We start from the raw sequence: 27847 nt of genomic DNA, 5'->3' as shown, positions 1-27847 counted from the left end.
GCCCAACACGGCTGAACAATGAACTACCACGTGCCGAGCACTGTGCTAAGAGCTTGGGGATACAAAGGCAAAACCCAGTCCCTGTTCTCAAGAAGCTCAATCTTATGATGGTGACAACGATGTACAAGCAAGATATAAACAGGATAAATTGGTGATAAAACATGCAAACAAGATGTAGATAAAGTAGAGATCATCCCAGTGGGAAGGCATCAAGATTATGTAACTAGAGCAGGACACGAAGGAAGCCCAGAAGCCAGGGCGTTCCCAGGTCTGCAGTGAGAGTCAAACAGGATCATCTATCTAGATACAAGACACCCATTTAAAGCGCTTTGCAAACTTTAACGCACTGTACGATAATAAAAGAGGGTGAGCTTAGCTGTGAGCGTGCACCTACTCCAAAAAGGAATCGGGGTCCGGGTCGTGGAGACAACCCAAGACCCAACCTCTCAAACAGAGCTGCGCACGCAGCCAGGCCCTGCCCCCCCCCCCCACCAGCGGGATCACGTGGCCAGAGCCCTTCCTCTGCTCAGCTCAGCTTCAGTTTAGCTCTGCCCAGCCCAGCCCAGCCCGGAGCTCTGGGCTGTGTCTGCTCTTGAACTCTGCGCGGGGCCCTCTAGGGTAGAGGAGGGGCGCGCGCCAGCGCGCGCGCGCCAGGCCGTGGGCTTGGTTGTATAAGCGTGGGGGTGGTACCGCCTCCTCCCCAGACCTCGAGCTGCTGCTGCGTAAAGCGCGGACACTGTGTGCTTGGCCTAGCTTGCTGCGAGCTCCAGCGGACGCGGGGGGCCTCGGGCTTCCGGCTCCGTTTGCAGCCGCCCCCAGGTGAGCAGAAGCCGAAGCGCCCCTCGGGCAGAGCGAGGGGAGCTGGGGCACTCCGTCCTGCTTCTCACCCACCCTTCCCTGTTTGGCGCCGGGCCTCCCGGAGCCTTTATACAGCATGTTCTGCATGCGCGCAAAGCATGTCCTGTACGCGCGCAAAGCATGCCCTGCATGCGCGCAAACCTCCCCCCAACCCTTGGAGCCCTGGGGGGAGCAGGTAACCGTGGTACCCTGCAAGGAACTTTGGATTTGGAGGCGGAGGACCTGTTTTCAAATCCTGGTTCTGCATTTTGGGAGAGTTAGTTCACTTCTCTAGCTTTCAATTTATTCTAGTGTAAGAGGAAGGAGTTGGATGCTCTTCTGAGGTTCTGAAATCCAATGATTTTATCTTCATTTAAGATAACCAGGAATGGCTTTGGGATTGGGACTAAGCAAAAGAATAGTAGTAAATCTGTCCTAGAACAAGCCAGGGAAAGGATGCTCTCCCCTTTTTTGACCACCCACCCCCTTTCTAGCTGTTGTAGCTCTAGCACTTGAGCAGAGACCCCAATTTTGTCTATACGTGCAATAAAAACGTGTCAAAGATGACTGGTTATTTTGTGGTACCTGAAAGGGAAAAAAAAAAAGCTGAGACAGTCGCTAGTCAGCAGATTTTACACTTGCAATGCAATGGAGATGTATAGAAAAAGATGCTATGTAGGAATACAAAAAACCTCGATTTTTCTAAAGGGCTCTTGCATAGAAAATCGACAGAATCAAAGGAAACGTGCACTCTAATCTGATTGGCTGCACTAATCAAGTACGGGGATAAATGGAAGTACAGAAAAACAGTTCAGAAATGTCTACTCTCAAAAAAGGTAGAATCGACATGGGGTAGAGGAGCTGCAGCTAAGAGAAGCATCTGCACCAGCAGGATAGGGATGAAATGCAGGGTGTCCCAAAAGTCTTAGTGCAGTTTTAAGTCTCAGTGCTCTGTATACTTTTTTAAAAGCCACATTCGAAAAGAGAATCATTTAAATTTTAAAATTTTGATGTTTCTTATGAAAATTCAACTTAATCACTGTTGTGCTAATAAATTCCTGATTTTTCAAACCCACTGAAAAAACTTCCAGCTGCTGCTCAGGGACTTAAAAGGATTGCATTTGTAATCCTAATATTAAGATTATTCAAAGAAAGTGGTTTTGATTCAGGAAGGACAATTTTGATGTGACCTCACAAGAAAATGTCTAACAGATCAAGTGACTGAAGTATGGAAGCAAGAAGACCTCCTCTACTAATGTATGAGCCATGTCCAGTCTTCCTGATCTATATCTTGCTGCTGGACCCAGATGGCTCCAGAGGAGAGAGTGAGGCTGGTGACTTTGCACAGCCCTGCTGTACTCAAATTCAGTTCAGTGTGAGTCATGACATCACCTCCCCATGTGTCTTCAAAAGAACGAAATGGGTCTAATACAGTGTCATCTAAAAACTGTGGTACACAGCAATGCATGGTGCCATGGTGTCCCATCTTGTTCAAATTCAGATTCACAATTCACGAAGCTAAATAAGTTTAAAATCAATGTAAGGAAACTCAATTTGGGGGTAAATTTGTAGCATTGCTTCTGACATTATTGAAGTTTAAAACTGCTGAAACTTATGGTATTCCTTAAATGGTACACTGAAGCAAAGAAATGTCTATTGGAAAAGGATAAAAAAATGGGAGTTTTTTTCATATATACTTTGTTATGCATTATTCCTTCTCAGCAAAATACAGCAATCTTGTAATTGTTATTATTTTTTTTTTGGTGAGGCAATTGGGGTTAAGTGACTTGCCCAGGGTCACACAGCTAGTAAGTGTTAAGTGTCTGAGGTCGGATTTGAACTCAGCTGCTCCTGAATCCAGGGCTGGTGCTCTGTCCACTGAGTCACCCAGCTGGCCCCTCTTGTAATTATTTAAAGTCAATATGTGGCATAACCCCAGTTCCAAAGCCCCTTGGTTTGGGACTCTTTCCTTATTGGTGAACATCGCTACCATGTGTGGAGTTGATGAGGGAGGGAAAGAGGAGTTCTCTTCAAGCTTCCAGTCTCCTTGAATCACTGAATCTCTTTGAACTAAGAGCACTTGTGGCTTCTAGCTTTGAAAGACAAGATGGAAGAGGCCAAGCCCACTTTAGATTTTTTTTTTTAGTGAGGCAACTGGGCCCAAATGACTTGCCCAGGGTCACACAGCTAGTAAGTGTTGAGTGTCTGAGGCCAGATTTGAACTCAGGTCCTCCTGACTCCAGGGCCAGTGCTCTATCCACTGCACCACCCATCTGCCCCTCCCACTTCAGATTGCTGAAGGAAAAGACTCTGGGAAGCCATGAGGGGAGCTGGCGATATCCATCACGTCCCTCTCCCCAGCTTGCTGCACTAGAGGCTTCAGGGACCTTCCCTTGGTGAGATCTAGGACCCTCTGTCTTAGCTGAGCTGAGCTGAGCTACCTCATTCCCAATGAGAGAGAGAGAGCGCCTTCATTCTGTATTGTCTGGTATATCTTCTCCAATGTGTACTCTCTCTGATTTCTGTTTGGCTATTGAATTGGATAATTAGGTTTCTTGGATAACTGATAAATTATATAGTGGACTATATCATAGTATCTAATCGATAATGTGATCATCGATAAAAATAATGTATTCATTGTGGAATTGGTATTTGCTAGAAAAGGTGTCAAGCCCTGAATGTAAAACTTGGGGTCCTGCTTCCCCCAATAATAAACTGGGATCAGGGGCAGCTAGGTGGCACAGTGGATAAAGCACTGGCCCTGGATTCAGGAGGACCTGAGTTCAAATCCAGCCTCAGACACTTGACACTAGCTGTGTGACCCTGGGCAAGTCACTTAACCCTCATTGCCCTGCAAATAATAATAATAATAATATACTGGGATCGGAAGTTAAATTGAACCTGAAAATCACATCCCCTAGACTAATACTATTGAAGAGAACAGATAGATCTAATTCTAGTCCTGTAGCCCCTCTCTCTGAGAAGGGCAGAGTAGCCAAGCTCCTGCCCTTCTGCTTTCCCTCCTGGCAGGAATTAAAGGCTCCTTTAGGGAATGGTGGACAGGGAGAGGAGGCTAGAGATGTCTCTTTCACCTCCCTTTGAGTCACACAACACCCACCCCCATGCTATTTGGGGGGGGGGCAACCCTTGCAACACATGGGCTTCCACTACAGAGTTTTCTTAGGTTTAGATTTAAACCCCATTTTATAACCGAGTCTGATCAAGAGCATTTTACATCAGAGAGTAACACTCACCTAAAGAAACATCCTGAACCTCCTTGCCTCCTTTCCCAACATTTCTCTTTCACTCCTCTCTCCTCTCATTCTCCTCTCCCCATGCCTACTTCTTTGCCATATCATTTCCTTTTCTTAAAAAAAACTTCTAGCCTAGCCTCATAACAGACCATTATTTAAAATCCTTTGATACCTCAATGAGATCTGTGATCTCAGTAATGCAGGCACTTCTGCTGGGGCAGCTCCTCTTTTCTTCTCACACTGTGAGATTTTTCTTCCAGGTCTTTCTTTGAACACTTTCTCGGTACCAATACTGTTCTCTTCTGCCTACCTCTTATTCCTGGGTCTTAATGTGTGATCAGCCAGCTCCTTTTCAGAGCAAACATTTCTTTGGTGATATCTTTCATATGAAATATTCAAGTCTTCTGCTTCTTTTTCAATTTTGAAAGCAGATAAATGTTTTATTTATACTTATCTAAAAATAATAATAGCATTTTATGGACATTATCTCATTTGACCCTTACAGCCCTGTGACATAGGTGTTGTATGTATTGTTTTTAGGAATAAGAAAACTAAGGGAAACTGAGGCTAAGAGGACTGGTCATTTTTTACCTGTGATCACACAAGTCGTAGCAAAGGCATGATTTGAAATCAGGTCCCTCTTAACTTGACCATTATGCTTTTCAATAATTGCTTACATTTCTAAAGCACTCTGAAGTTTCCAAAGTGCTTTCCTTACACTGAAGGAAGCAGTGCAAATATCATTATTCCCATTTTATTGATTAGGAAATAAAAGCTCTGAGAGGGCCTTTGGGTAATGGATGTCTCTAAACCAAGAGTGTGTGGTCTGGGCACTTGGAGTAAAGAACTTTATTCAGTGGGTGGTTCTGTGTGCTTTGCATTTGCCTTCATGAGCATCTGAATTTTGGGGCCTCAGTTTCCTTCCCTCCTCTAACCCTCTGCAGATAAACGAACCTTCATTTATGCTCCAGTGAGTAAGTCTATGAGGCTAGACTTGGACTCAGATTTTTGACTCCTGGTTCAGCTTGGAGCTAGGTCCCCCTCCCATCTTTGTATTACTTTTTTTTTTTTTTTAGTGAGGCAATTGGGGTTAAGTGACTTGCCCAGGGTCAGGCAACTAGTAAGTGTTAAGTGTCTGAAGCCGGATTTGAACTCAGGTCCTCCTGAATCCAGGGCTGGTGCTCTATCCACTGTACCACCTAGCTGCCCCTATCTTTATTTTTTCTTTGTGTTACTTTTGAATAATTACTCCCTCCCTCTAAAGAAATTGCTTTCTTATCTCTGCTTAAGAAATAACATTGTGTGGGGGGTAGCTAAGTGGAGCAGTGGATAAAGCACCGGCCCTGTATTCAGGAGTACCTGAGTTCAAATCCGGCTTCAGACACTTAACACTTACTAGCTGTGTGACCCTGGGCAAGTCACTTAACCCCCATTGCCCTGCCCCCCCCCAAAAAAAAGAAAGAAAGAAAGAAAGAAAAGAAATAGAAATAACATTGTGTTTTTTAATTGTTCACTTGATAAATCGGTTGCTAACTGCTTAGCTTGGGTGTCATGAAAAGAAGAGTAGGGATTGCCTTTGGACATTTCCTTGGATACCTATTCCACAGTACAGGATTACAGAAACCTGGACTGCCCTAGAAGATGGTTGCATGTGTTGTCTCCTATATCTAAGATACTCCCCCTCCTAACCTCTGACTCTTGGAATCCCTGACTTCCTTAAGTTTGCTGTTGTTGAACTGTTCCCAACTCTTCTTGATCCCATTTGGGGTTCCCTTGGCAGAGATCCTAGAGTGGTTTGCCTTCCTTCTCCAGATCATTTTACAGATGAGGAAACCGAGACAAACAGGGTTAAGTTACTTAGGCTAATAAGTGTCTGAGCCCTGATTTGAACTCAGGTCTTCCTGACGTCAAGCCACTATGTCTCATACCTGTCCCATGGCTTCCTTTAAGACATAGTTCAGGGGGCAGCTAGGTAGTGCAGTGGATAGAGCACCGGCCCTGGATTCAGGAGGACTTGAGTTCAAATCTGGCCTCAGACACTTGACACTAGCTGTGTGACCCTGGGCAAGTCACTTAACCCCCATTGCCCCACAAAACAAAAACAAAAAAAAACATAGTTCAAATATTAGGCGATTTTTCCTGGTTCCTCAGATGTTAGTGCTTTCTATTCTAATGCTATTTTCCTTCTACTCTTTTATTTCATATCAACCTAATTGTGTGTGTATGCTTATATATGTGTGTGTGTGCATGTGTTTATATATTGTGTGTCTGTATATATCATCATCCTAATTAGAATGTAAGCTTTTTAAGGCAAAGGCTATCTTTGCTTTTTATTTGTATGTTCAGGTTTACCAGAGCCCCTGGCATATAGTTGCATCCTTAATAAATGTTCTTGGTTGATCGATTGTTTGGAATGAGAATGATCACTGATCTTGGAGGCAGTGAAAAGCAGGAATTTGTGTTTTGTCTTCTTAGATTTGAAACTCTTCCTCAATAGGGCTTGATGTATAGTTCTTCTCTTGCAGACTAAGGGAAGTGCATATTCTTCCAACCACCTAGGGAAATGTTATGACCACGTACACACCATTTTTCAAGGGGAGGTTGGTATAGCAGCAACCAAAATAGCCAAATTAGATTTGTCTGAAGAATTGGGATTTATAGCTCAAGCGATTATACAGATCCACGCAGCCCCTGGCTGAGGAGAGAGAGTTCAATAGATTTCACACTCATTATCACCAGTTGCCTCTTCCTCTGTCTAATCCAACCCCTCTCTCCTTTTATTTGCAGAATAAAAGGCATAAGCCCAACCATGGCCCCCAAGAAGAGGAGCCACAGTACCAGTGGTGAGCCAGAGAAGATGGAAAGCCAGGAGAATAAAGCCAAGAGGAAGCCCCTCCAGAAACACCAATTCAGCAAGAGCAACATGGTTCAGAAAGAGGAGGAAGACAAGAAAGAGGCAGAGAAAAAAGGAGGCGCCGAGGGCCTGCAGGAAGTAGTGAGGCAATCCAGGCTCCGGACGGCTCACTCCGTGCTAGAATTCCGTTTTAACAAACAGCGAGTAAGACTCATCTCCCAGGACTGCCACCTGCAGGACCATTCCCAGGCCTTTGTGTACTGGATGTCTCGGGACCAGAGAGTCCAAGGTCTGGGGAGGTGGAGATGGGTCGGGGGTTCACTCGGTGGGTGCTTCTTTGGGTGTGGCCTCTGCCTTCGTGGGAATTTGAATTTTTTGGCCTCAATTTCCATCCTTCCTTTACCCCTTTATTTTTTGCAGATAACTGGGCATTCCTTTATGCCCAGAGATTGGCCTTGAAACAGAAGCTGCCCCTGCACGTCTGCTTCTGCCTTGCCCCCTGCTTCCTGGGTGCCACCATCCGTCATTATGATTTCATGCTTCGTGGCCTGGAAGAAGTAGCTGAGGTAGATGGGAAAGGCTATTGGGGGTAACTGGAGAAGAAATTGGGGGTGTCCTCGGCTCCTTTAGGTGTGCAATATCTGATTTTCAATCATTCAGGAGCTCTATAAAATGCCTGCTGTGTACAGAGTTCTGTACCTAGGAGAAAGCAGGGGAGGGAACAAGTATTTATTAAATGCCTACTATGTGCCCAGCACCATGCTAAGCACTTTGCAATCTCGTTTGATCCCCTCCCAACAACCCTGGAAGGTAGGTGTTATTATCCCCATTTTAGAGTTGCAGAAACAGGCAGACAAAGGTTAATTTACTTACCCAGGGTCACACAGGTAATGTCTGAGGCTGGATTTGGATTCAAGTCTTCCTAACTACAGAACCCACTATGCCACTAGGTACCTACATTGTGTGTGTGTGTGTGTGTGTGTGTGTGTGTGTGTGTGTGTGTGTGTGTGTGTGTGTGTTTGGGTTAGGGAACAGGGAATCAGAATATAAAAATAATTAAGTGTAGGGTAGAAAGGGACAAGCTAGGTAGCACAGTGGATAGAATGCCAAGCCTGGAGTCAGGAAGACTCATATTCCTGAGTTCAAATCCAGCCTCAGACATTCATTTGCTGTGTGACCCTGGGAAAGTCACTTAACCCTGTTGGCCTCCGTTTCCTTATCTGTAAAATAAGCTGGAGAAAGAAATGGCAAACTACTCAGTATCTTTGCCAAGAAAACCCTAAATGTGGAGGCATAAAGAGTCAGATGCAGCTGGAACAACTGAACAACAACAGAGTAGAAAGAGCACTATTGACTGTGGAATGAGAAGACCCGGATTCAAATTCTACCTACCTGTGGGACCCCGGGCAAATCACCTAACTTGTTTGGGCTTTATTTTGCTCATCTGAAAAAATGAGGAAGTCGGACTAGATGTATCCTTCCAGCTATAAATCCATGCTTGTATGATCCTAAGACATGATTCATGCCCTCAGTACCACACAGTAACTGAATATAGTGAGGGCAGAAGATAGGAAGAAATTGTTGTGAGGTTGGAGAAAGACTTGGCAGGGTCAGAAGGGAGGCTTCCTGGATGGGGTGGCATTTTGCTAGATGTTAAAGGCTAGGTGTGATTTTAGGAGGTGGAGATGGGAGATAGGAACATTCTAGTCTTTAGGGATAACATGAGTCAAAGGCATGAAAGCAAGAAACATCTGGCTAGCACTGTGTCATTTGGCTATAGCCCTAGCGCCCATGGAGAAGAACAGTCTGAGATGATTCCTAGAGAGGGAGGGAGGTGCCAGGTAGTGGAGTGAATGCCCCGCTAAGGAGTCAGGATATAAGATTGTGCAGAAATACTGTCCCAACTGGGTCTAGAATGGGGCCCTTTCATCTCTTTGTTGCAGGAGTGTGAGAAGCTGTGCATCCCCTTCCACCTGCTTCTAGGTCTGCCAAAGGACGTACTTCCTGCCTTCGTGCAGACACATGGCATTGGGGGCATAGTGACTGACTTCTCCCCTCTGCTCCACCACACCCAGTGGGTAAAGGATGTCCAGGATGCACTGCCAAAGCAGGTGCCCTTTGTACAGGTAGGTGCCCACAGTAAAGTCCACTGCACCTATCTTTCTTTTTTTGTTGTTTTTGTTGTTTTTGTTTTTTGTAAGGCAATTGGGGTTAAGTGACTTGCCCAGGGTCACACAGCTAGTAAGCGTCAAGTGTCTGAGTCAGGATTTGAACACAGGTCCTCCTGACTCCAGGGCCGGTGCTTTATCCACTGCGCCGCCTAGCTGCCCCACCTATCTTTCTTAACATGAATGAAATGCTAATTCAGAAAATAAGGGCTTATGCATTAGAGCAGAGTAAAGACCCTACCCTAATGAACTGTGCCCTCCATCATTATCTTTGGTTATTCATAATGTTTGGATCTAAAAGGGTGGGAGATTAGGGTAGAGGCAAGGTTGCTTATCCAGCAGCCACCAATGAGTGTCCTTTCTTGGGGTCAAGGGACGTCAGATACCATAAAACTGGATGATTATACAAGTCTGAGATAAAAGTGGGTACTCACCAGAAAGTTAAGATTTACCTGTCTAGCTAGTTTGTTTTCCTTTGGTGGGGGAGGGGACTCCAGACCACAGTGTTGTCTTGTGAATCTAGAGGATTAGATGACACTGGGGAAAGCTATAGGACTAACTAACCATAGAGGGGGACAGAATTGCATGGATTGTTTATGGGCTGCTATGAGTAGGTTGTGAAGTGAATAGAGTGCCAGGCCCAGAGTCAGTCAGGAAGACTCATCTTCCTGAGTTCAAATCCAGCCTCAGACACTTCCTAGCTGTGTGACCCTGAGCAAGTCACTTAACCTGTTTACCTCAGTTTCTTCATTTGTAAAAATGAGCTGGAAAAGGAAATGGCAAACCACTCCAGTACCTCTGCCAAGAAAACCCCAAATGGGGTCACAGAGAGTCAGACATGACTGAAAAAATGTGCTAGTAAATGTTTAACAACTGGCTCTCCAGAGGAAAAAAATATACTCACAACACACTTTTAGATTTAATCTGCCATGTTAACATTTTCTCCAACACTTTACGTAGTCTAAACAATCAGCAAAACAATAAATCAAGCCCTGATTTCTAGCATTTGCTGATTTACAAGGTATAAATGCTCCCACTGAAAATTTAGCAGTTGGCTCCAGTTTTATCTGGCTCCAACGCATCCTGAGTTTTATGTGTTTGTTGGTTTTGCCAAACTGCCTTTTTTTCCCCTTCTTCTTTCTTCTTAAATCTTTGTTACCAGGGATTGTTTGCTGCATATGGGAGGAAGAGGGGGATTTATTCAAGAAACAAAGATGATGGAAAAGCAAAAGTTACCAAGAAAAATAAGATATAAGATAAAAGAGGAAGCTAGCAGAGGCTAGAAGGCCACAGCCTCATTCGGGAAGAAACTAGGATTCTTTTCAGGGTCTTGAACATTAACCCATCAATAGGCATTTGCTGACTAGCTGATGTGTACGAAGCCCTATACCAGGCATTGTGTTGGGGTGGAAGGTATGGTTTCTGCCCACAGGGAGTTTATAATCCAATTGGTTCTTCCTCAGGTAGATGCTCACAACATTGTTCCATGCTGGGTAGCCTCCGACAAGCAGGAGTATGGCGCTCGAACCATCCGACACAAGATCCACGACCGGCTTCCTCATTTTCTTACTGAGTTTCCCCCTGTTATATGTCATCCATATCCTTCGAACATTCAGGCTGAGGTAAGATGTGACCCTGAGGGCTGGGCTTGAGCTTGGGAGGATCTAATGAAGAATTCAGAGATCTCTCTTGTAAATTATTTTTTGAAGACAAGATAAGAAACTAAGGCACTGGGGAATTAAAATAATGGGCATAGAGGAAAGCTAGCAGCAAAGTCCTGCAGTTCAGCCTCACAGGTGACTATTTTATGAACCCTTGTGATGTGTTTGCTCAGAGCAGAACTCCTCACGGGACTGGGATTTCTTTTCCTGCTTCTCTGAAGTCCCACTTCCCCCTGCTCAGGTCAGAGGACATCAATTCATCAACAGGTACTTCTTAAGTACCCACATGTGACAGGCATTGTGCTAGGCATTGAGGATACAGGTACAAAAAAACTAAAACAATCTTTATTTGCAAGGAATTTACATCCTCATGAAGGAATAAATATATAGGGAATCTGTACACATAAATTCAAGGTAGTTTAGAAGGGAGGGTGCTAGTAGTTGGAAAGAGTGAGAGAAAGAAAGGAAGAAAGTGAGAAAAGAGAGGGGAAGAGAGTGTGAAAAGACAAAGTGAGAAAAAGAGAGAAAATGTATTGCTTAGGGGCAGCTAGGTGGCGCAGTGGATAGAGCACCAGCCCTGGAGTCAGGAGGACCTGAGTTCAAATCCAGCCTCAGACACTTAACACTTACTAGCTGTGTGACCCTGGGCAAGTCACTTAACCCCAATTGCCTCACTAAAAAAAAAAAAAAAAGAAAATGTATTGCTTAGTGTGGGTGCTGGGTGGGTTATAAATGCAAGCAAGCAGGTCAGTCTTCAACTTCTAAGAGTGTATGTTCTAATAGAAAAAGACAACAACTAACAGAGAGTCAGAGAAAGGGGGTGCCATCCTTGTGTAGAGATGGTTGGGAAGTGGCGTCAAGTGCTTCTCAGCAAAATAAGGCAAAAATTCACCTATCAGAGCCTCATGTCCCAAAGGCAGGGTCTGGGGCTTAGGGGAAGGGATAGATGGGGGTAGGAGGAAGAGAATGGAGTTGATGGTTAGAGTGGTAGAGAGATATCTGAGGAAGGCTTTGTGTAGAAGAGGGTGCTTCAAGTGAAGTTAACAGAACCAGGATACTTTATAGAATTATAAATTTTAATAAAATTAAACAAGTGAGGCTGGAAAGATAGGGTGGAGCCACGTTGCAAAGGACTTTAAAAGTCAAAGAAGAGTTTTGGTTTTCATCTCAAGGGACTAGGGAGCCATTGGACTTGAATGATCGAGGGAGCAACACATCTGACCTTGACTCAAGGAAAATCACTTTGGCAGCAGTATCCTAGGATGGACTTAAAAATAGGGAGAGACTCGAGGCAGGGAGATCAATTAGGAAACTCTTGAAATGGGTGATGAAGGCTTGAATTAAGGTCATAACTGGGAATAGAGAGAAGGGGTTGGACAGAAGAGTTGTGGCAGGATTTGGCAGCTGATTGGATATGTGTGTTGGCGAAAGAGTGGGGAGTCCAGAATGGTGCCCATATTGCAAGCTTGGAGACTTGGGGTATTATGTTCAGGTCTGAGTGCACGTTTTAAGAATGTCATGGGGGCAGCTAGGTGGCGCAGTGGATAAAGCACCGGCCCTGGATTCAGGAGGACCTGAGTTCAAATCCGGCCTCAGATACCTCACACTTACTAGCTGTGTGACCCTGGCCAAGTCACTTAACCCCAATTGCCTCACCAAAAAAAAAAAAAAATGTCATGGACAAGCTGAAGAGCTCTCAGAGGCTGGTCAGCAGGATAGTGAGGGCACTTCAAGTCAGGGTCATATGAAGGAAATGATACTATCTAGCCTAGAGAAGAGAAGAATTTGGTTTTGGGGGAGGGGGGAAACATGACAGCTGTGTTAGGATATTTGAAAGACATATGGGAGAGGGATTAGATTTGTTCTTCAGGGTGGCTTAGTACAAATACAAAGAACACTGTATTGGAGTCAGGGGCTAGGGTTCTAAATCTGGTTCAGTTTCTTCCTACCTGTGTAGCTTTGGGCAAGTTACTTCAACCTCTGTGAGGTTAGGTTTCCTCACCTGCCAAATGAGGGAGCTGGATAAATAATCCCCATGATCCCTTCTAGCCCTAGACCTGTGACCCTAAAGGTAGATTTAACTTGGGGCAGCTAGGTGGCGCAATGGATGGAGCACTGGCCCTGGGGTCAGGAGTACCTGAGTTCAAATCTGGCCTCAGACACTTAACACTTACTGGCTGTGTGACCCTGGGCAAGTCATTTAACCCCAATTCACACACACACACACACACACACACACACACACACAAAGGTAGATTTAACTCAGTCTAAGTAAAGGCTTTTTACCATTTCTAGCTGTCCCAAAGTGGAGTGGACTACCTTGGGATGACTTAAATTTCTTATTTCTAGAAGACTGGATGACCAGTAACTAATAAGGATGGTTTGGGTTCAGGATGGTTTGAACAGGATGGGCCTCTGAGGTCCCTTCCAACTCTAAGATTTCATGATTCTCCTCTGGGAGGGGTGCCCATCTTTTGAATGAATTAATGAAAACCCATTTATTATCTGCCAAACACTGTGCTAGATGCTGGAACTATAAATAGGAAAAAATAAGACAGTCATGGGGTAAGGAAGGGCAGTGAGAAAAGGTGAGAAGGAGGTGAGAAAAAGAATAGATTTTTGAAAAAAAATGGATTTTTTTAAAAAAGGAATTAAAATTAAAACAAAAAAATTTAAGGTAATTCATGCTCTCAAGAAGCTCACAGTCTAATCGAGGAAGACAACCCATTAAGAAAGTCAGCTGCAAAAAAAGAAAGAAAGGAAGGAAGTCAGCTGCAGAGAAGATAGAAAAACCCCTGAATCCCGAGAGTACATCAGAGGAGCAGATGGCAAGGCCCTGGGAGTCCATAGGCTGTGTTAGTAGGTCAGATGACAGTGTAAATGGGAAGTATGTCACTGTCATCACTGTTTCTCATTTCCCTTCCCGAGCACAGCCTGTGGACTGGAATGCCTGCAGGGCAGGGCTGCAGGTGGATCGATCCGTAAAGGAGGTGTCCTGGGCCAAGCCAGGCACCGCCTCAGGCCTGACCATGTTGCAGTCCTTCATTGCCGAGAGGCTCCCGTACTTTGGATCCGACCGAAACAATCCTAACAAGGATGCACTCAGCAACCTCTCCCCCTGGTTCCACTTTGGTGAGTCTTCACCTAGACATTCTTCATCAGAACTCCATAGTTTCATTCTCTCATCACTTGGCTGGCTCTAAAACAGGGTTTCTTAAACTGGGTCTGTAAGCCTTTTTTTTTTTTTTAATAAGTTGTTTTTGATAACCGTATTTCAATATAATTGGTTTTCTTTGTTAACCCTGTGGATTTTATTTTAGGCATTTAAAAACATTGCTCTAATTTTAAAAAATTGTTAAAATACTTATTTCTGTTTGATTAGTTTGATTACTTTCTCCCGCTATATAATTATATATGTAACATATATTAACAATTATAACTGTTAAAGGGTTTTTTTGGGGTTTTTTGGCAGGGTAATGGGGGGGTTAAGTGACTTGCCCAGGGTCACACAGCTAGTGAGTGTCAAGTGTCTGAGGCAGGATTTTAACTCTGGTACTCCTGAATCCAGGGCCGGTGCTTTATCCACTGCGCCACCTAGCTGCCCCTGAAGTTTTTTTTTAAAAATAAAAACATTGTTCTGAGGAGGGTCCTTAGGCTTCCCCAGACAGCCAGAGGGGTCGAGGACACAAGAGAACTTGAGAACTCTTGCTCTAGAAGATGGGGGTTGTAGATGAGCACAAAGCAATGATGAGGAGCAGCATTCAGCCCAATTTGAGATTAGATATCTTTTCTATTCCTCTTTCTTTCTGTGTGACTACAGTCTCTATTGTGGGCTCCTAAGGTCATTGATTCAGAGCTAGAAGGGACCTTAAAGATCAAGTCTAACCCTTTCATTTTACAGATGAGGAAACAAGGATGAAAAAAGGTTAAGTGACTGCATAGGGTCATAGATTTATGGCTGGAAGTGATGTTAGAAACTATCGAGTCCAGCCTTTTTCTTGACATGACAAAAGTGAGGCCTACAGAGGTTAAACAGGCCCAAGACCACACTGCTAATAAGATAGGATTAGAACCCAGGTCTTCCTGATTCCAAGTCCATTGTTTTAGCCATCATATTAAGTTGCTCCCTAAGCATTCCATCTACTTCCTTGGCACCTTACGGAATTGGCCTTGTACTAGCCTTTGAACCTTTCTCCCAGGAAGACATTGGTGGGATAGTGCATAGAGCACTGGACTGGGAGTCAGGGAAACCTACATTTAAATCCTCCCTCGGATACTAGCTGTCACTGGGGTAGTCAATTTGCCTCAGATTCTTCATCTGTAATATGAGGATAATAATAACACCTGCCTCCCAGAATTGTGAGGATAAAAGGAGATAATAATTGTAAAACACCTAGCACAGTACCTAGCACATAGTAAGCACTACATAAATGTTAACTATTAATATCATCATCGTTATTGTTATTATTAAAAGAGCATTGGGGGGGGGACAGCTAGGTGGCGCAGTGGATAAGGCACCAGCCTTGGAGTCAGGAGGACCTGAGTTCAAACCCAGCCTCAGACACTTACTAGCTGTGTGACCCTGGGCAAGTCACTTAACCCCCATTGCCCTGCCAAAAAAACAAAAACAAAAACAAACAAAAAACCAAGAGAGCATTGGGGGCAGCTAGGTGGCGCAGTGGATAGAGCACTGGCCCTGGAGTCAGGAGTACCTGAGTTCAAATCCGACCTCAGACACTTAACACTTACTAGCTGTGTGACCCTGGGCAAGTCACTTAACCCCAATTGCCTCACACACACACACACACAAAAGAGCATTGGATTTGGAGTCAGGAAGACCTACATATCCTGCCTCATATATTAGTCATGTTACCCTGGTAAATCACTTAACCTCTCTGGGTCTCAGTTTCCTGGGTAGTTGGACTCTAAGATCCCAACCTGCTCTAAAGCCATCATCTTATAATCTAACCACAGCCTCTGCCATGGTGGCCAGCTAAGTATTCAAGAACCACTTTATAGGAAAGGTGTCTCAGGGAGGGAGAACTATGAGAGGAGAAACTGAACTGAATTTTAAACTGTCCACTAAAAAACCCAAAACAAAACAAAAAACCTGTCCACTAGCCCTATGTTTGGTGATATTCTTGTAGAGACATGGGGAGTCAAGAACTGACCTGTGGCCATCATTGGTGGTGTGTTAGGTGTCTCTAGGGTGGTGAGGAGCTTAGGATGCTTTCTGTGCCCTGATGGGACCAGCCAAATCTCTCAATTTGTTTTTCTTTTTTTCTTTTTTCTCCGGACTCTTGTGTGCTACCTCTCTCCTCCTGTCCCACCAGGGCAAGTCTCAGTTCAGCGGGCCATTCTGGAAGTGCAGAAACATCGAAGCCGGTACCCAGATTCTGTGGCTAACTTTGTGGAAGAAGCTGTGGTGAGGAGGGAACTGGCAGACAATTTTTGCTTCTACAATAAGAACTATGACAAGTTGGAAGGTAAATCCTATCCCTCGAAACCTTATATGGGAATGGAGGAGTTTGGGAAGTTAATACTGTCTTAATTAGATAATATTAGTAAAGGCTTAGCACAGTACCTGGCACATAGTAGGCACTTAATAGCTACTATTCCTCACCTCCCCCCACCAATGCCATATATTAATTACTCCTCTTTGCCTTTTCTTTGTGGTCATACCCAGTAGCCCTTGATCACCTATCTGCTTTCTCCATTTGTACAGTTTATCTCTTTCGCTCTAAATCCAAACTTTTAATAATTCAGCCCAGATTAGGTTAATTACATTTTAGCAGTTGTTTCATACTGTGTGCCTTGGTGTAGAACTTGTAGACAAATAAAATCTTCAGGTCTTTTTTTCCCTGACACAAACCATTCTTGAGTCAGATCTCTTCCACCGTGTCCTAGTGCCATTTTTTTTAACCTAACCATGGGACTTTTCAGTTATCACTTTTGGTTTCAGTCTAGCATTGTAGCCCATTGGTTGTTCTGAATTTTGATTTTGTGATTCAATTATTCATGATCCCTTCTGGCTTTGTATCATCAGTACATTTAATAAGTATGCTGTATATGTTATCTTCTAAGTTGTTGACAGAAACTTTGAACAGAATGGGTCCAAGGACAGAAGAATTCCATTAAGCCTGTCTCCAGGTTGGCATGGGTCCATTAATCAACTCTCTGGATATGGTTGTTCAGAAAGATACAGATCTTCTTAATTGTACTAATACTTCTTTAGTTTGTTTACAGGAAACATCGGACACTTTGTCAAATGTGTTGATGAAATTGATATATTTATCACATTGGGCTGATCTCATAACCCTTTCCAAAAAAGGAATTAACTTGGCATGAATTGTTCTTAGTGAGCTTGTCCTAACTTCTGGTGGTTGAGACTTTCTTTTTTAAGTGCTCATAAAATATCTGCTTAATAATCTATTTTCATGTTTTTGCTGAGGATTGGCATCAAGTTTATTAGTCAGTAGTTTCTGGAATCTTCATTTTCCTTCCTCCTCTTTTAAAAATTGGGACATCATTTTTCTATCTCTAGACTTTGAATATTTGTCTTGTTGTCCATGAACTTTCTCTCTCTCCTTCTCTCTGTCTCTCTTTCTCTCTCCCCACAAATTAAAAAAAAAAAAATTCATCTGTCTCTTCCCCTCCCCCTTTAAAGCAAATTTAAAAAAACAAAAAAACAAAGTCCCTTAACACATGACTACATAGTATGGCAAAACACTGTCCCACATTAGCCATATCCCAAAATGTTTATCTTCTTCTGCATTTTAAGTCCATCACCTTTGTATCAAGAGGTGAATGGCACACTTCATCATTAGTCTTTTGGACTCTTGGCTTATCATTGCATTGATCGGAGTGCTGAAATTTTTCAAACTTGTTTTTCTCTATATTGTTATTGTATAAATTGTTCCTGCAGTTCTAATCACTTTGATCTGTATCAGTTCATAAAGATATTTCCAATTTCCTCTAAAATTGTTCTTTTCATAATTTCAAATGGCATAATAATAATTACATTACATTCATATACCACCATTTGGTCATCATTCCCCAGTTGAAGGATACTCCCTTATTTTCCAATTTGGGGGCTACTATAAAAAGAGTAGTTTTAAATATTTTTGCACATAAAGGTTTTTTTTTTCTTCTTTGATTTCTTCAGGGGTGTAGTGCTAGTTAGTGGGGTCAATACGTATGGCACAGTTTGGTAAGTTTCCTGGCATAGTTCCAAGCTGTTTTCCAAAATAGCTGGACCTATCCACAGCTCCATAGGAGTATACACTAATATATAGCTGTTTTCCCACAGCCCCTCACACAGTTTTTATTTTCTTCTTTTGCCATCTTTTCCAGTCTGATACAGGGAACTTCAAAGTTGCTTTAATTTGCATTTCTCTAATTATTAGTGAGTTAGAGCACTTTTTCAGATGCTAGCTTACAGTTTGGATTTCTTTCTTTGAAAACTATCTCTTTATACCTTTTGATCAAGCTGTTGTTCAGAGCTACTTGGGGCATGGCTCTTAGTCTTAAAAATTAAAAATATGTATTGAAAATGAGGGGGCAGGGCAGCTAGGTGGCGCAGTGGATAGAGCACCGGCCTTGGAGTCAGGAGTACCTGAGTTCAAATCCGGCCTCAGACACTTAACACATACTAGCTGTGTGACCCTGGGCAAGTCACTTAACCCCAATTGCCTCACTTAAAAAAAAAAAAAAAGAAAGAATGAAAATGAGGGGGCAGCTAGGTGGCGCAGTAGATAAAGCATCAGCCCTGGATTCAGGAGGACCTGAGTTCAAATCCGGCCTCAAACACCTGACACTAACTGTGTGACCCTGGGCAAGTTAGTTAACCCTCATTGCCCCACAAAAAAGAAAAGAAAAGAAAATGAGACCTCTGTCAAACCTGTTTCAAAGATTTTTAGCTGTTAGCTGTTTCCCTTATGATTTTTGTTATATTAGATATGTTTGTGTAAAGAAATTTTAAGTTTATATAATTGATAGTCATTAAACATTAAGTGCTCACTATGTGCCAGAAACTGTGCTTAGAGACTCTCTCTGACTTATTTAATCATGAATTCTTCACCATCCATACATCTCAAAGGTCATTTCTTCCATGCTCCTCTAATTTGTTTATGATTTTAAAACTAAGTCATATATCCATTAATCTATCTTGATATATGGTGTGAGGTATTGATATAAACCTGATTTCTGCCATACTGCTTCCCAGTTTTCCCAGAATTTTTTTTTCTATAAATAGTGGGTCCTTTCCCTAGTGACTATGGTTTTTAAATTTATTAAATACTATTGTGGGGTTTTTTTTCTATATTTTGTATACTTGATCTTTCCACTGATTGATTTCTCTCTCCCTCACTTTTTTTTTTTTAAACATGAACCAAATCGTTTTAATGATTACTGCTTTGTAATGTAGTTTGAGATCTGGTACTGATAGACCATCCCACCCCATTCCAACTTTTTTCATATACATTTCATTACTATTTTTATAGTTCTACAAACTATTCTTTTGGGAGTTTTGTTGATACAGCATTGAATGACTCAGCCTAACCATGAGCAATTAATATTTCCTTATTTAGGTCTGTATTTCTGCAGTGTTTTGTAGTTAGGTTTATAGGGTACCTCAGTAAATCTTTAAATATACATTCCTAGTATTTTATAGGTTTTTTAAAATTGAATTTCTCTTTCTAGCTTTTTCTCACTAGGTTTGTTGGTTATTATACAAGCTGATGATTTATTTTATTGTCTACAGCTTTGCTGAAATTATTTCAATTAATTTTTAGTCATATCATCTGTAAAAAGCAATAATTTTGTTTTCTCTTTGACTATGCTCAGTCTATGTTTTTTAGCTATAGCTAACATGTTTAGGACTTTGTTAAATAGTAGTTGTGATAATGGACATCCTTGATTTATTTGCTTTTATTGGAAAGGCTTCTTAACTTTTCTCCATTACATATGTTTGCTTTTAAATTCAGATAAATACTATTTACTCTATTAGGTAAGATCTGTTTATACCTATGATTTCTAGAGCTTTTAGTACAGATGAGTGTTGTATTTTGTCAGAAGCCTTTTTTGGCATCTAGTGATAGAAATCATAGGATTTTTATTATGTTATTCACATTGTGAGAATTGGAATACCACCCCCTGCTGGAGAGATAGTATAAGGAAGCCCTGCCATGATGAGAAGCCTAATGAGGACAGGTCAGGTGGTCTTTGGTGTCCAGAACACGTCTCTGTAGAGCCACTTGTTAGTTCTTTCAATTAGGGCTGCTAGCCAATTAGCTTGGGGCTGTGTGTGTGTGGACAGCCCTGTTTCCTGTGGGAGAGGGGGCTTCTGGGAGAGAGAAGGGAAGAGAGAGTGCACTCTCTGGAGGGGGGGGGGAGGGAGGGACACTGCGCAGCTGGTTCTCTTTGAAACTGCTGATTCCGGGTGGTGGTGAGTTTTGAGTCATAATTTTTTTTTCCTTCCCCTATTCCCTTTTTCACTGTCCCTAGCTTTATTAACCTCACTTGTGTTTAAATTTGCTCCCATTAATAAACCCTGTTTTGTTTATTGAAAAGAGGCTGTTAATCTCCTTTCTTACCCCAATATTATGGCCAGCCGCCCAATTAACTCTCCCCATTACTAAATTTGGCCCTTACAACATGGTTTATCATATTCATAATCTTATTTTTGTTGAACTAACTGTATTCCTGATATAAACCCAGCCTTGTTTTATTATATAATCTTTATCATAATTTTAGCCTACTTTCTAATATTGTATTTAAAATGTTTGTATTAATGTTGATTAGAGAGATTTGTGAGTAGGTTTTTCTTCTTTGTCTCTCTTGGTTTAGGCATCAAGACTATATTCTTTTCTTATTATTGTAGTTTGTGTAGTATTGAAATTAATTGTTCTTGGAATGTTTAATAGAATTCACTTGTGAATCTATGCAATCTTGAAGTTTTTTTCTTTAGGAGTTAATTTATGCATTGTTCAGTTTCTTTTTCTGATATTGTGCTTTTTAAATATTCTATTTCTTCTTTTGTTAATCTTTTTATTAGTAAACTATTTCCTCTAAGTTATCGATTTTGTTAGCATATAATTAGGAAAAAATAGTTTCTAATGATTCCTTTTTTCCAGTTCAGTTGCTATAAGTTCTTCTCCTTCTCCTTCTTCTTTTTCTCAATGAGGGTTAAGTGACTTGCCCAAGGTCACATAGCTAGTAACTGTCAAGTGTCTAAGGCCAGATTTGAACTCAGGTCCTCCTGAATCCAGGGTCGGTGCTTTATCCACTGTGCCACCTGGCTGCCCCAAGTTCTTATTTTTCATTTTGATATGACCAGTGTTTTTCTTTGCTGTCTTTAAACCAGACTTCTCTTTAATTAGTTTTTTAAAAAACAGCTCCTAGTTTTATTTATCACTTCACTGTTTTTTTTCTTTTGATTTTGTTAATCCCCCTTTTTTTTTTTTCAGAATTTCTAGTGTGTTACTTATTTGGAGATTTTTTATTTGTTGTGGTTCATTTTTTAAAAACATACTCAATTCACTGTTTTGTTCTTTCTTTTTTGATGAAAGGGGTTAGAGATATACATTTTCCCCTTAGAACTACTTCAGCTACATGCCAAAAGTTTAGGTATGTTGTCTCATTATTGTCATTTTCTTTGATTAAATTTTCTCTTGTTTATATAATTTGTTCTTTGACTCATCTTTTCTCTAGAATTATGTTGCTTAGTCTCTTGATTGCTTTTGAATTTTTTATTTAAAGAATCTTCATTGACTGTAACCTCTGTTACAGTTTGATCAGTAAATATTTACATTTCTGTTTTTCTACATTTTGAGGAGGGATCTTTATGCCTCAACACATGGTCAGTTTTTGTAAAGGTGCTCTATATAGCTAAGAATATAAATTCCCTTCAATTTCTATTCAGTGATTGCCAGAAATTATGTCATCTCTAGTTTTTCTAAAGTTCTTTTCAGATCCTTAACTTCTTTGTTGTTTATCTTTTGGTTAGCTTTAATCTAGATCTGAAAGGGGAATTAGATTCCTCCACAATTATATTTTTTTGAACACTTAATATAATTTTTATAGCTTTATCTTTAGACTGTTTTATTTATAAGTCAGCAGTTCCTCCTAGCCTTCATTTTCTTTTGCGTGTAATGTATTATAGATTTCTACCTATTTTCTCAAATTTACTTATTCTATAGCAGTTAACCAAATTAACTGAGAATGCTGAATATTTCCTAAACTTTAAAAAGTCCTTAATATCTTATTCATTGTATTTGGGGATTTTTCAGTTCTCTCATGGAGAAAAGAATTAATTTAGCCATAACTCAACCTTATATACTGTCCACCTGCTACTTCTACAACACACTCTTAGTAAAATTCGGTGTATATTGTCTTAATTTCTATCGCATGAGGAGAGAGAGATCATCAAGAAAATCTTTAACCATCATGTGGAAATCCTTGAAAGTCCATGCTTTGCCCTCAAGGTTCAATTATTATCTCTTATCCACTGCTCAATCCATTTCATTATCTGATCTAAATTACTCTCTAGTTCTTCTGGCACATTGCTGGGTAGCCGGTGTACTATTTCATGCTTGCAGGAGGCCATGGCTTCTTCATAAAGAATTTGGAAAATTTCACATTGAATATTGTCCTGTAGTTTCTTTACACTGTATCCCCTCTTTTCAAGTCTTGTATAGAATACAGAATTATCTGTCTGAAGTACAAAAACTATATGAAACCATCGTTCAGGGAAGAAGTCACAGCCATGGTAATCAACAATAACTCTACCTTCTTGCATTTTATTTTCTAACTCATCAACTGCTCTGTCTTCATCCAAAATGGGACATTCCCATTCTTCATCAAAGCCATCCTATAACTGTCCTTCTTGTGCTAAATCGCCCACATTGATGTACGTCAATCCTGTTCTTGATGCAAGTTCTTTACCTAGTGTGGTCTTTCCAACCCCTGGTGTACCCGTGAGCAAGATGTTGGGTAGCCTCAGGGTCATGGCGGTGCCGGCTCCGCCCCAGTAGCCCGCTCTCAACGAGGGAGCAGCAGGCAGAGCCCACAATTATATTTTATTATCTATTTCTCCCACCAATTTGATTAAGCTTTCCTTTAAGTATTAGGGACTATGTCATTAGACACATAGATTTATATATTAAATATGGATATTGATGTCTTTGGGCTGGTAAATTCTTGGCATTTCATCATAAGATGGCCTTTCCTCCCCCTCCCACAGAGATCCATTAGCTAATAGGCCGCTAAGGCTTAAGGGAGGGAAGGGGAAAGAGAACTACTACCAGACTATTGTTCATCTCCAGGTGCTTATGATTGGGCCCAAACCACTCTGAGGCTCCACGCCAAGGACAAGAGACCCCATCTGTACTCATTGGAAGAGCTAGAGTCTGGGAAGACACATGACCCCCTCTGGAATGCTGCACAGGTACTCTGCCCACCCATGGGCAAATATTCATTCCCTTCTCCCTGCCTACACCTCCACCCTTCCCAAACCTTGGTGCAACACAGTAGTCCAGTGGGGACTCCTGGACTGGTAGTAGGGAGGGGTGTTTACAGAGGGAGCTACAGTCAAACTCCCTGGGGTCTTCTAGGTTAAGCTTATCACCTGGGTGTCCCAATACAAGAGATGTTTCTGGACCTTTGGAAAACCCAGAGGAAGCAGCATTTAACAATGAAAGGAGTGTTGAGAGGGGCAGCTAGGTAGCACAATGGATAAAACACCAACCCTGGATTCAGGAGGACCTGAGTTCAAATGTAACCTCAGATACTTGACACTTAACTAGCTGTGTGACCCTGGGAAAGTCACTTAACCCCCATTGCCCTGGGGAAAAAAAAGAAAGGAATGTTGGATGTGGAAATCGGAAGCATGGGGCAGCTAGGTGGCGCAGTGGATAGAGCACCGGCCCTGGAGTCAGGAGTACCTGAGTTCAAATCCGGCCTCAGACACTTAACACTTACTAGCTGTGTGACCCTGGGCAAGTCACTTAACCCCAATTGCCTCACTAAAAAAAAAAAAAAAAAAAAGAAATCGGAAGCATCTAGAGTCAGATTGTGGTTCTGCAGACACTCACCTCCTGTGTCACCTTAGACAAGCCTCACTTTCCTAAATTGTCAAATTAGAGGTTGGATTAGGCGACCTTTAAAGGCCCCTCTAGCTCTAAGTCAGTGATCTGAATCTGTGAAAGGGGCACTTCAGGAGGAAAAAAAAAACAATTTCCCTCAGATCAGAAGTACATGAATCACAAGCTCATGCATCACCCAGTCTTCCTAAGGCAGCTGTTGTTTAAGAAGCTAGGTGGCACAGTGGATAGAGTACCAGCCCTGGATTCAGGAGGACCTGAGTTCAAATCTGGCCTCGGACATTTAACATTTACTAGCTGTGTGACCCAGGGCAAGTCACTTAACCCCAATTGCCTCACCAAAAAAAAAAAGAAGAAGAAGAAGAAGCAGCAGCAGCTCATCAGAGCTTACTGAGAGGCTTCTATGTGAAGTGCACTCAAGGAAGTCAGTGCCTCTGTCCTAACTTTCAGATTTGATTTTCTTCAGACCCATTTACCGGGCCCCCAGTGTACTGAGACATGGCTGTCTCCCATCTCAAAGGGCTAGTCCAGTTGAAGTCAGGATTGCTTGCTGAGAGCTGCCCAGCATGCAGAGCTATTTGACGGTATTTGTTTTTCTCCCTGAAGATGCAGATGGTGAAGGAAGGAAAGATGCATGGATTCCTCCGAATGTACTGGGCCAAGAAAATTCTGGAGTGGACCCGCTCTCCTGAGGAAGCGCTAGAGTTTGCTATCTATCTCAATGACCGGTTTCAGCTGGATGGCAGGGATCCCAATGGCTATGTAGGTGAGGATGGTCAGCAGTTAGCTGGGAAGAGTGTGCAGAGAAGACCCCTGCAGTCCTGAAGGCTCATCCCTTTGGGGTCCCCTGCTTGTCCGAAGATGAGCACCGTACCACCTAGCTTCCCCTGTACATAGTGTAGTGGGAAGAATATTGGACTTGAGTATTTGGAACTCAGGGTCCAAATACTGGTACAGCATTAGATCTCCATGCAAAAAATTTCCTAGAAAGTCATTTTTCTTTCTGGGGTTGTTTCCTCAGCTCTAAAAAAAAAAAAAGTTTGTAGTAGATGATCCCTGAGCCATGCTTTTTGTTATAGCAGCAGGATTAGGGATGGCAAATGAAAATGAGACAATAAGTCTCTGGTGCAGTTTTTCCCCATCCTCCGCTTCCTGAGATGCGCTGATCTCATTGTTACATCCCTAGCTTCATCTTATTATGTCTTTAAAATAGTTTTATTTTTTATTGTCAGAAATCTGTTTTCTCTCCCTCTCACCCCAGTGAAGCAAACAAATCCTTGTAACAAATATACGTAGTCAGGCAGAACTAATTCCCTTCTTGACTGTGTTCAAAAAATCCATCTCCTTCTGTACCCTGAAGAGGTGGTATGTCCTTATCCCTCCATGCAGGGGTACCCAGCTACCCTGTACCTTAGAATCCTCCCACCTCTCCCTCAATATACAGGTGTGTTGCAGTGGAAAGTGCACCCATTAGATTTTCATATATATATAATATATTATATTATATATTATGAATATTATAATGAATATATATAATGAATTGAAATCTTAGCCCTGCTACATGCTACCAACTTCTCTGGGGTTGGATTAAGTGCCTGCTAAGTAAGGTCCTGTGAGTTCTAAATTTATGCTTTTTAAGACTTGTGGCAGACCTTAGGTACCCAGATGGCTCAGTGGAGAGAGTGCTAGATCTGGAGTCTGAAAGAACCTAATTCAAATCCTGCCTCCACACTAGCTGTGTAACCCTGGGCAAGTAACTTAACCTCTTTGTGCCTTCATTTCCTCATGTAAAATGGGGATGATAGTAATACCCCTCCCACACAGTTATTGTGAAGATGAAATGAGATACTATTTGTAAAGCCCTTTGTAAACCGTAAAGCCATTATATTCATGATGTCATTGTTGCTGTTATGCCTTTCTTCTGAAAGGCATTTGAGTCTGATGTTCAGAATTGATTCCTGTAGGAATTTACCATCAATTCCAATCAAACTAACATTTAAAACCCTGCTTTTGGTAACTGGGGTAGGGGAGACTTGCTTGGCCTTTAAATACCTTCAGAAAAGATAAATATCTTTCTCCCTGGTTCTGATGTCTCACCACTGAAGGGAAAAAGGTCCAAGGCAGGATGATGACAGTTGTTGAGGACGCAATGACTCCTTGTCTTTAACAAAATTATTATTAACAGTAATAGCATTTACTTATCACTTTTAAGGTTTGTAAAGTGATTTACAAATATTATCTTATCTTATCCTCATGACTACCTGGGAAGTAGATGCTATTATTCCTAGTCTTCAGATGAGGAAACAGGCTGAAAAATGTCAAATTACTTGCCCAGGGTCACACGGTTAGTATTGATGAAGATGATTGATGATGATGGTGGTGGTGGTGGTAGTAGTTAAGTGCTTCACTGTGTACCAGGCAGTGTGCTGAGCACTCTACAATTATTAGATCATTTGATGCTCACTCCAATCCTGGGAGGGATGTACCATTATAATCCCCATTTTACAGATGAGGAAATTGAGGGAAACAGAGGTTGTGATTTGCTCAAGGTCACACAACTAGTATTAATAATAGTGAACATTTACATAGCATTTCCTGTGTGCCAAGCACTGTGTTAAGTGCTTCACAATTATCTTATTTGATACACCTACCTTAAAAGGTGTTATTACCTCCCTTTTACAGATGAAGAAGCTGTCACAAAGGTAGTCTAAGGTTGAATTTGAACTCAGGCCTTCCTGACTCCGAGCCTGTGCCAACTAGTAGCCCTTAATTTATTCCCTGTTTCTTCCCTGTGATACAGGCTGCATGTGGTCTATCTGCGGCATCCATGACCAGGGCTGGGCAGAACGTGAGGTCTTTGGAAAGATCCGCTATATGAATTATGCTGGCTGTAAGAGGAAGTTTGATGTGGCAGAGTTTGAGCGAAAATACAGCCCTGCGGATTAGGGGAACACGAGGGTCCCACACCCACCTCTCCAGTATTTCCACTTCCAGCTTCTCTCCTTAAACCCAGTTTTGTCCCTGCACAAAGCCCTCTGTCCGGAGGGCAGCGGCTGGGGGACAGTCTGCAGCCCAGGTTCCACTTCTTTTGTTTAAATGGCTTTTCGGCTTCTGCTGTTTCTTGTTTTTTACCTTCTTCCAAGCATTGATGCTTTGTTTTATGTGACAGAGAATCTTCCTCTGGCCCTCCAGGGCTTTTTGGTTGTCTGTTTCTAACAGCTTCAGAGATGTTAAATGGAAATTCATGTCAAACTAGAACCTTGCTTTGTTTCTTTAGGTCCAGCACTCTAAAAGGTTAAAAATTCCTGTTATAGGCAGCCTAGGTATTTATCTGAGGGCTGCCACTATAATATTCAAAAGGACTTGGTATCCTGGGATACACTGCTGTGGGAAGGATGGTTTTCAGTTCATCAGAATGGGGCAAGTCATTCTAGATGTGAACTGGACCTTGGTCCTGAGGTTGCCAGCCTACCCAGGAGAACCAATTACAGTGTGGTGTATGACGAGATTTGTTGCCTTGGTAACAGTTACTGGCAAAAACTGGATGCCTTTCATTTGGGGAAATGGTTTAACAAATGGTAGTACCTGAATAATGGGATTAGTACTGTGCTGTAAGAAATGAAGAGAGAAGAATGGAAAGACTGAACTGATGCAGAATAAAGTAAGCAGACACAATGACTACAGTGAGATAAAAAACCACCACCAAAAAATCAAAACTGAATGCTATGAAATTATAAAGACCAATCTTGGCTCCAAAGAAGAGGAGGAGACACCATTCCGTGCTCTTTTGTAGAAGCAGCAGACCATGGGTGTGAAACATTGCATATGTCATCAGATGTTTTCTGAAATGTTTAGTTTTGTGCAGCTTCATTATAAAGGAATGTTCTCTGGGAGGTGGTAGGGGATGAATATGGTAGAAAATATAGGAGACATAAAAACAAAAGATATCAATAAAAATTTATTTTTTACAATA

At 42.0% G+C, this 27847-nt stretch overlaps 1 protein-coding gene and 1 pseudogene across 2 annotated transcripts; one reads left to right on the top strand and one right to left on the bottom strand.

Annotated features, from left to right (window-relative positions):
• The first annotated feature begins 534 nt into the window (after positions 1–534).
• Positions 535–27847, top strand: LOC122751547 (deoxyribodipyrimidine photo-lyase). Of its 2 annotated transcripts, none has more exons than XM_043998623.1 (10): positions 535–819; positions 6879–7234; positions 7366–7511; positions 8889–9071; positions 10577–10735; positions 13708–13906; positions 16108–16260; positions 23098–23219; positions 24487–24640; positions 26675–27847. In XM_043998623.1, the coding sequence occupies exons 2-10, from the start codon at positions 6901–6903 to the stop codon at positions 26818–26820; spliced, it is 1596 nt and encodes a 531-aa protein (XP_043854558.1). In that variant the 5' UTR covers positions 535–819; positions 6879–6900; the 3' UTR covers positions 26821–27847. The 2 variants fall into 2 exon arrangements, with proteins under 2 accessions (XP_043854558.1, XP_043854557.1); XM_043998622.1 differs by having other exon boundaries at positions 536–819; positions 24481–24640.
• LOC122746091 lies at positions 22260–22781 on the bottom strand (annotated as a pseudogene).

Source organism: Dromiciops gliroides, chromosome 3 (genome assembly GCF_019393635.1).
Source record: "Dromiciops gliroides isolate mDroGli1 chromosome 3, mDroGli1.pri, whole genome shotgun sequence".
NCBI classification, from domain to species: Eukaryota; Metazoa; Chordata; class Mammalia; order Microbiotheria; family Microbiotheriidae; genus Dromiciops; species Dromiciops gliroides.
The sequence above is the reverse complement of the archived record's forward strand: the minus strand, read 5'-3'. Positions and strand labels throughout refer to the sequence as shown.

Bases quoted from the DNA above. Each gene is read 5' to 3' on its own strand.
- LOC122751547 (XM_043998622.1), top strand. From the start codon at position 6,901: ATGGCCCCCAAGAAGAGGAGCCACAGTACCAGTGGTGAGCCAGAGAAG. The intron at 13,907-16,107 runs GTGAGTCTTCAC...CTGTCCCACCAG, and splicing joins CTCCCCCTGGTTCCACTTTG to GGCAAGTCTCAGTTCAGCGG. The intron at 16,261-23,097 runs GTAAATCCTATC...GTTCATCTCCAG, and splicing joins GAACTATGACAAGTTGGAAG to GTGCTTATGATTGGGCCCAA.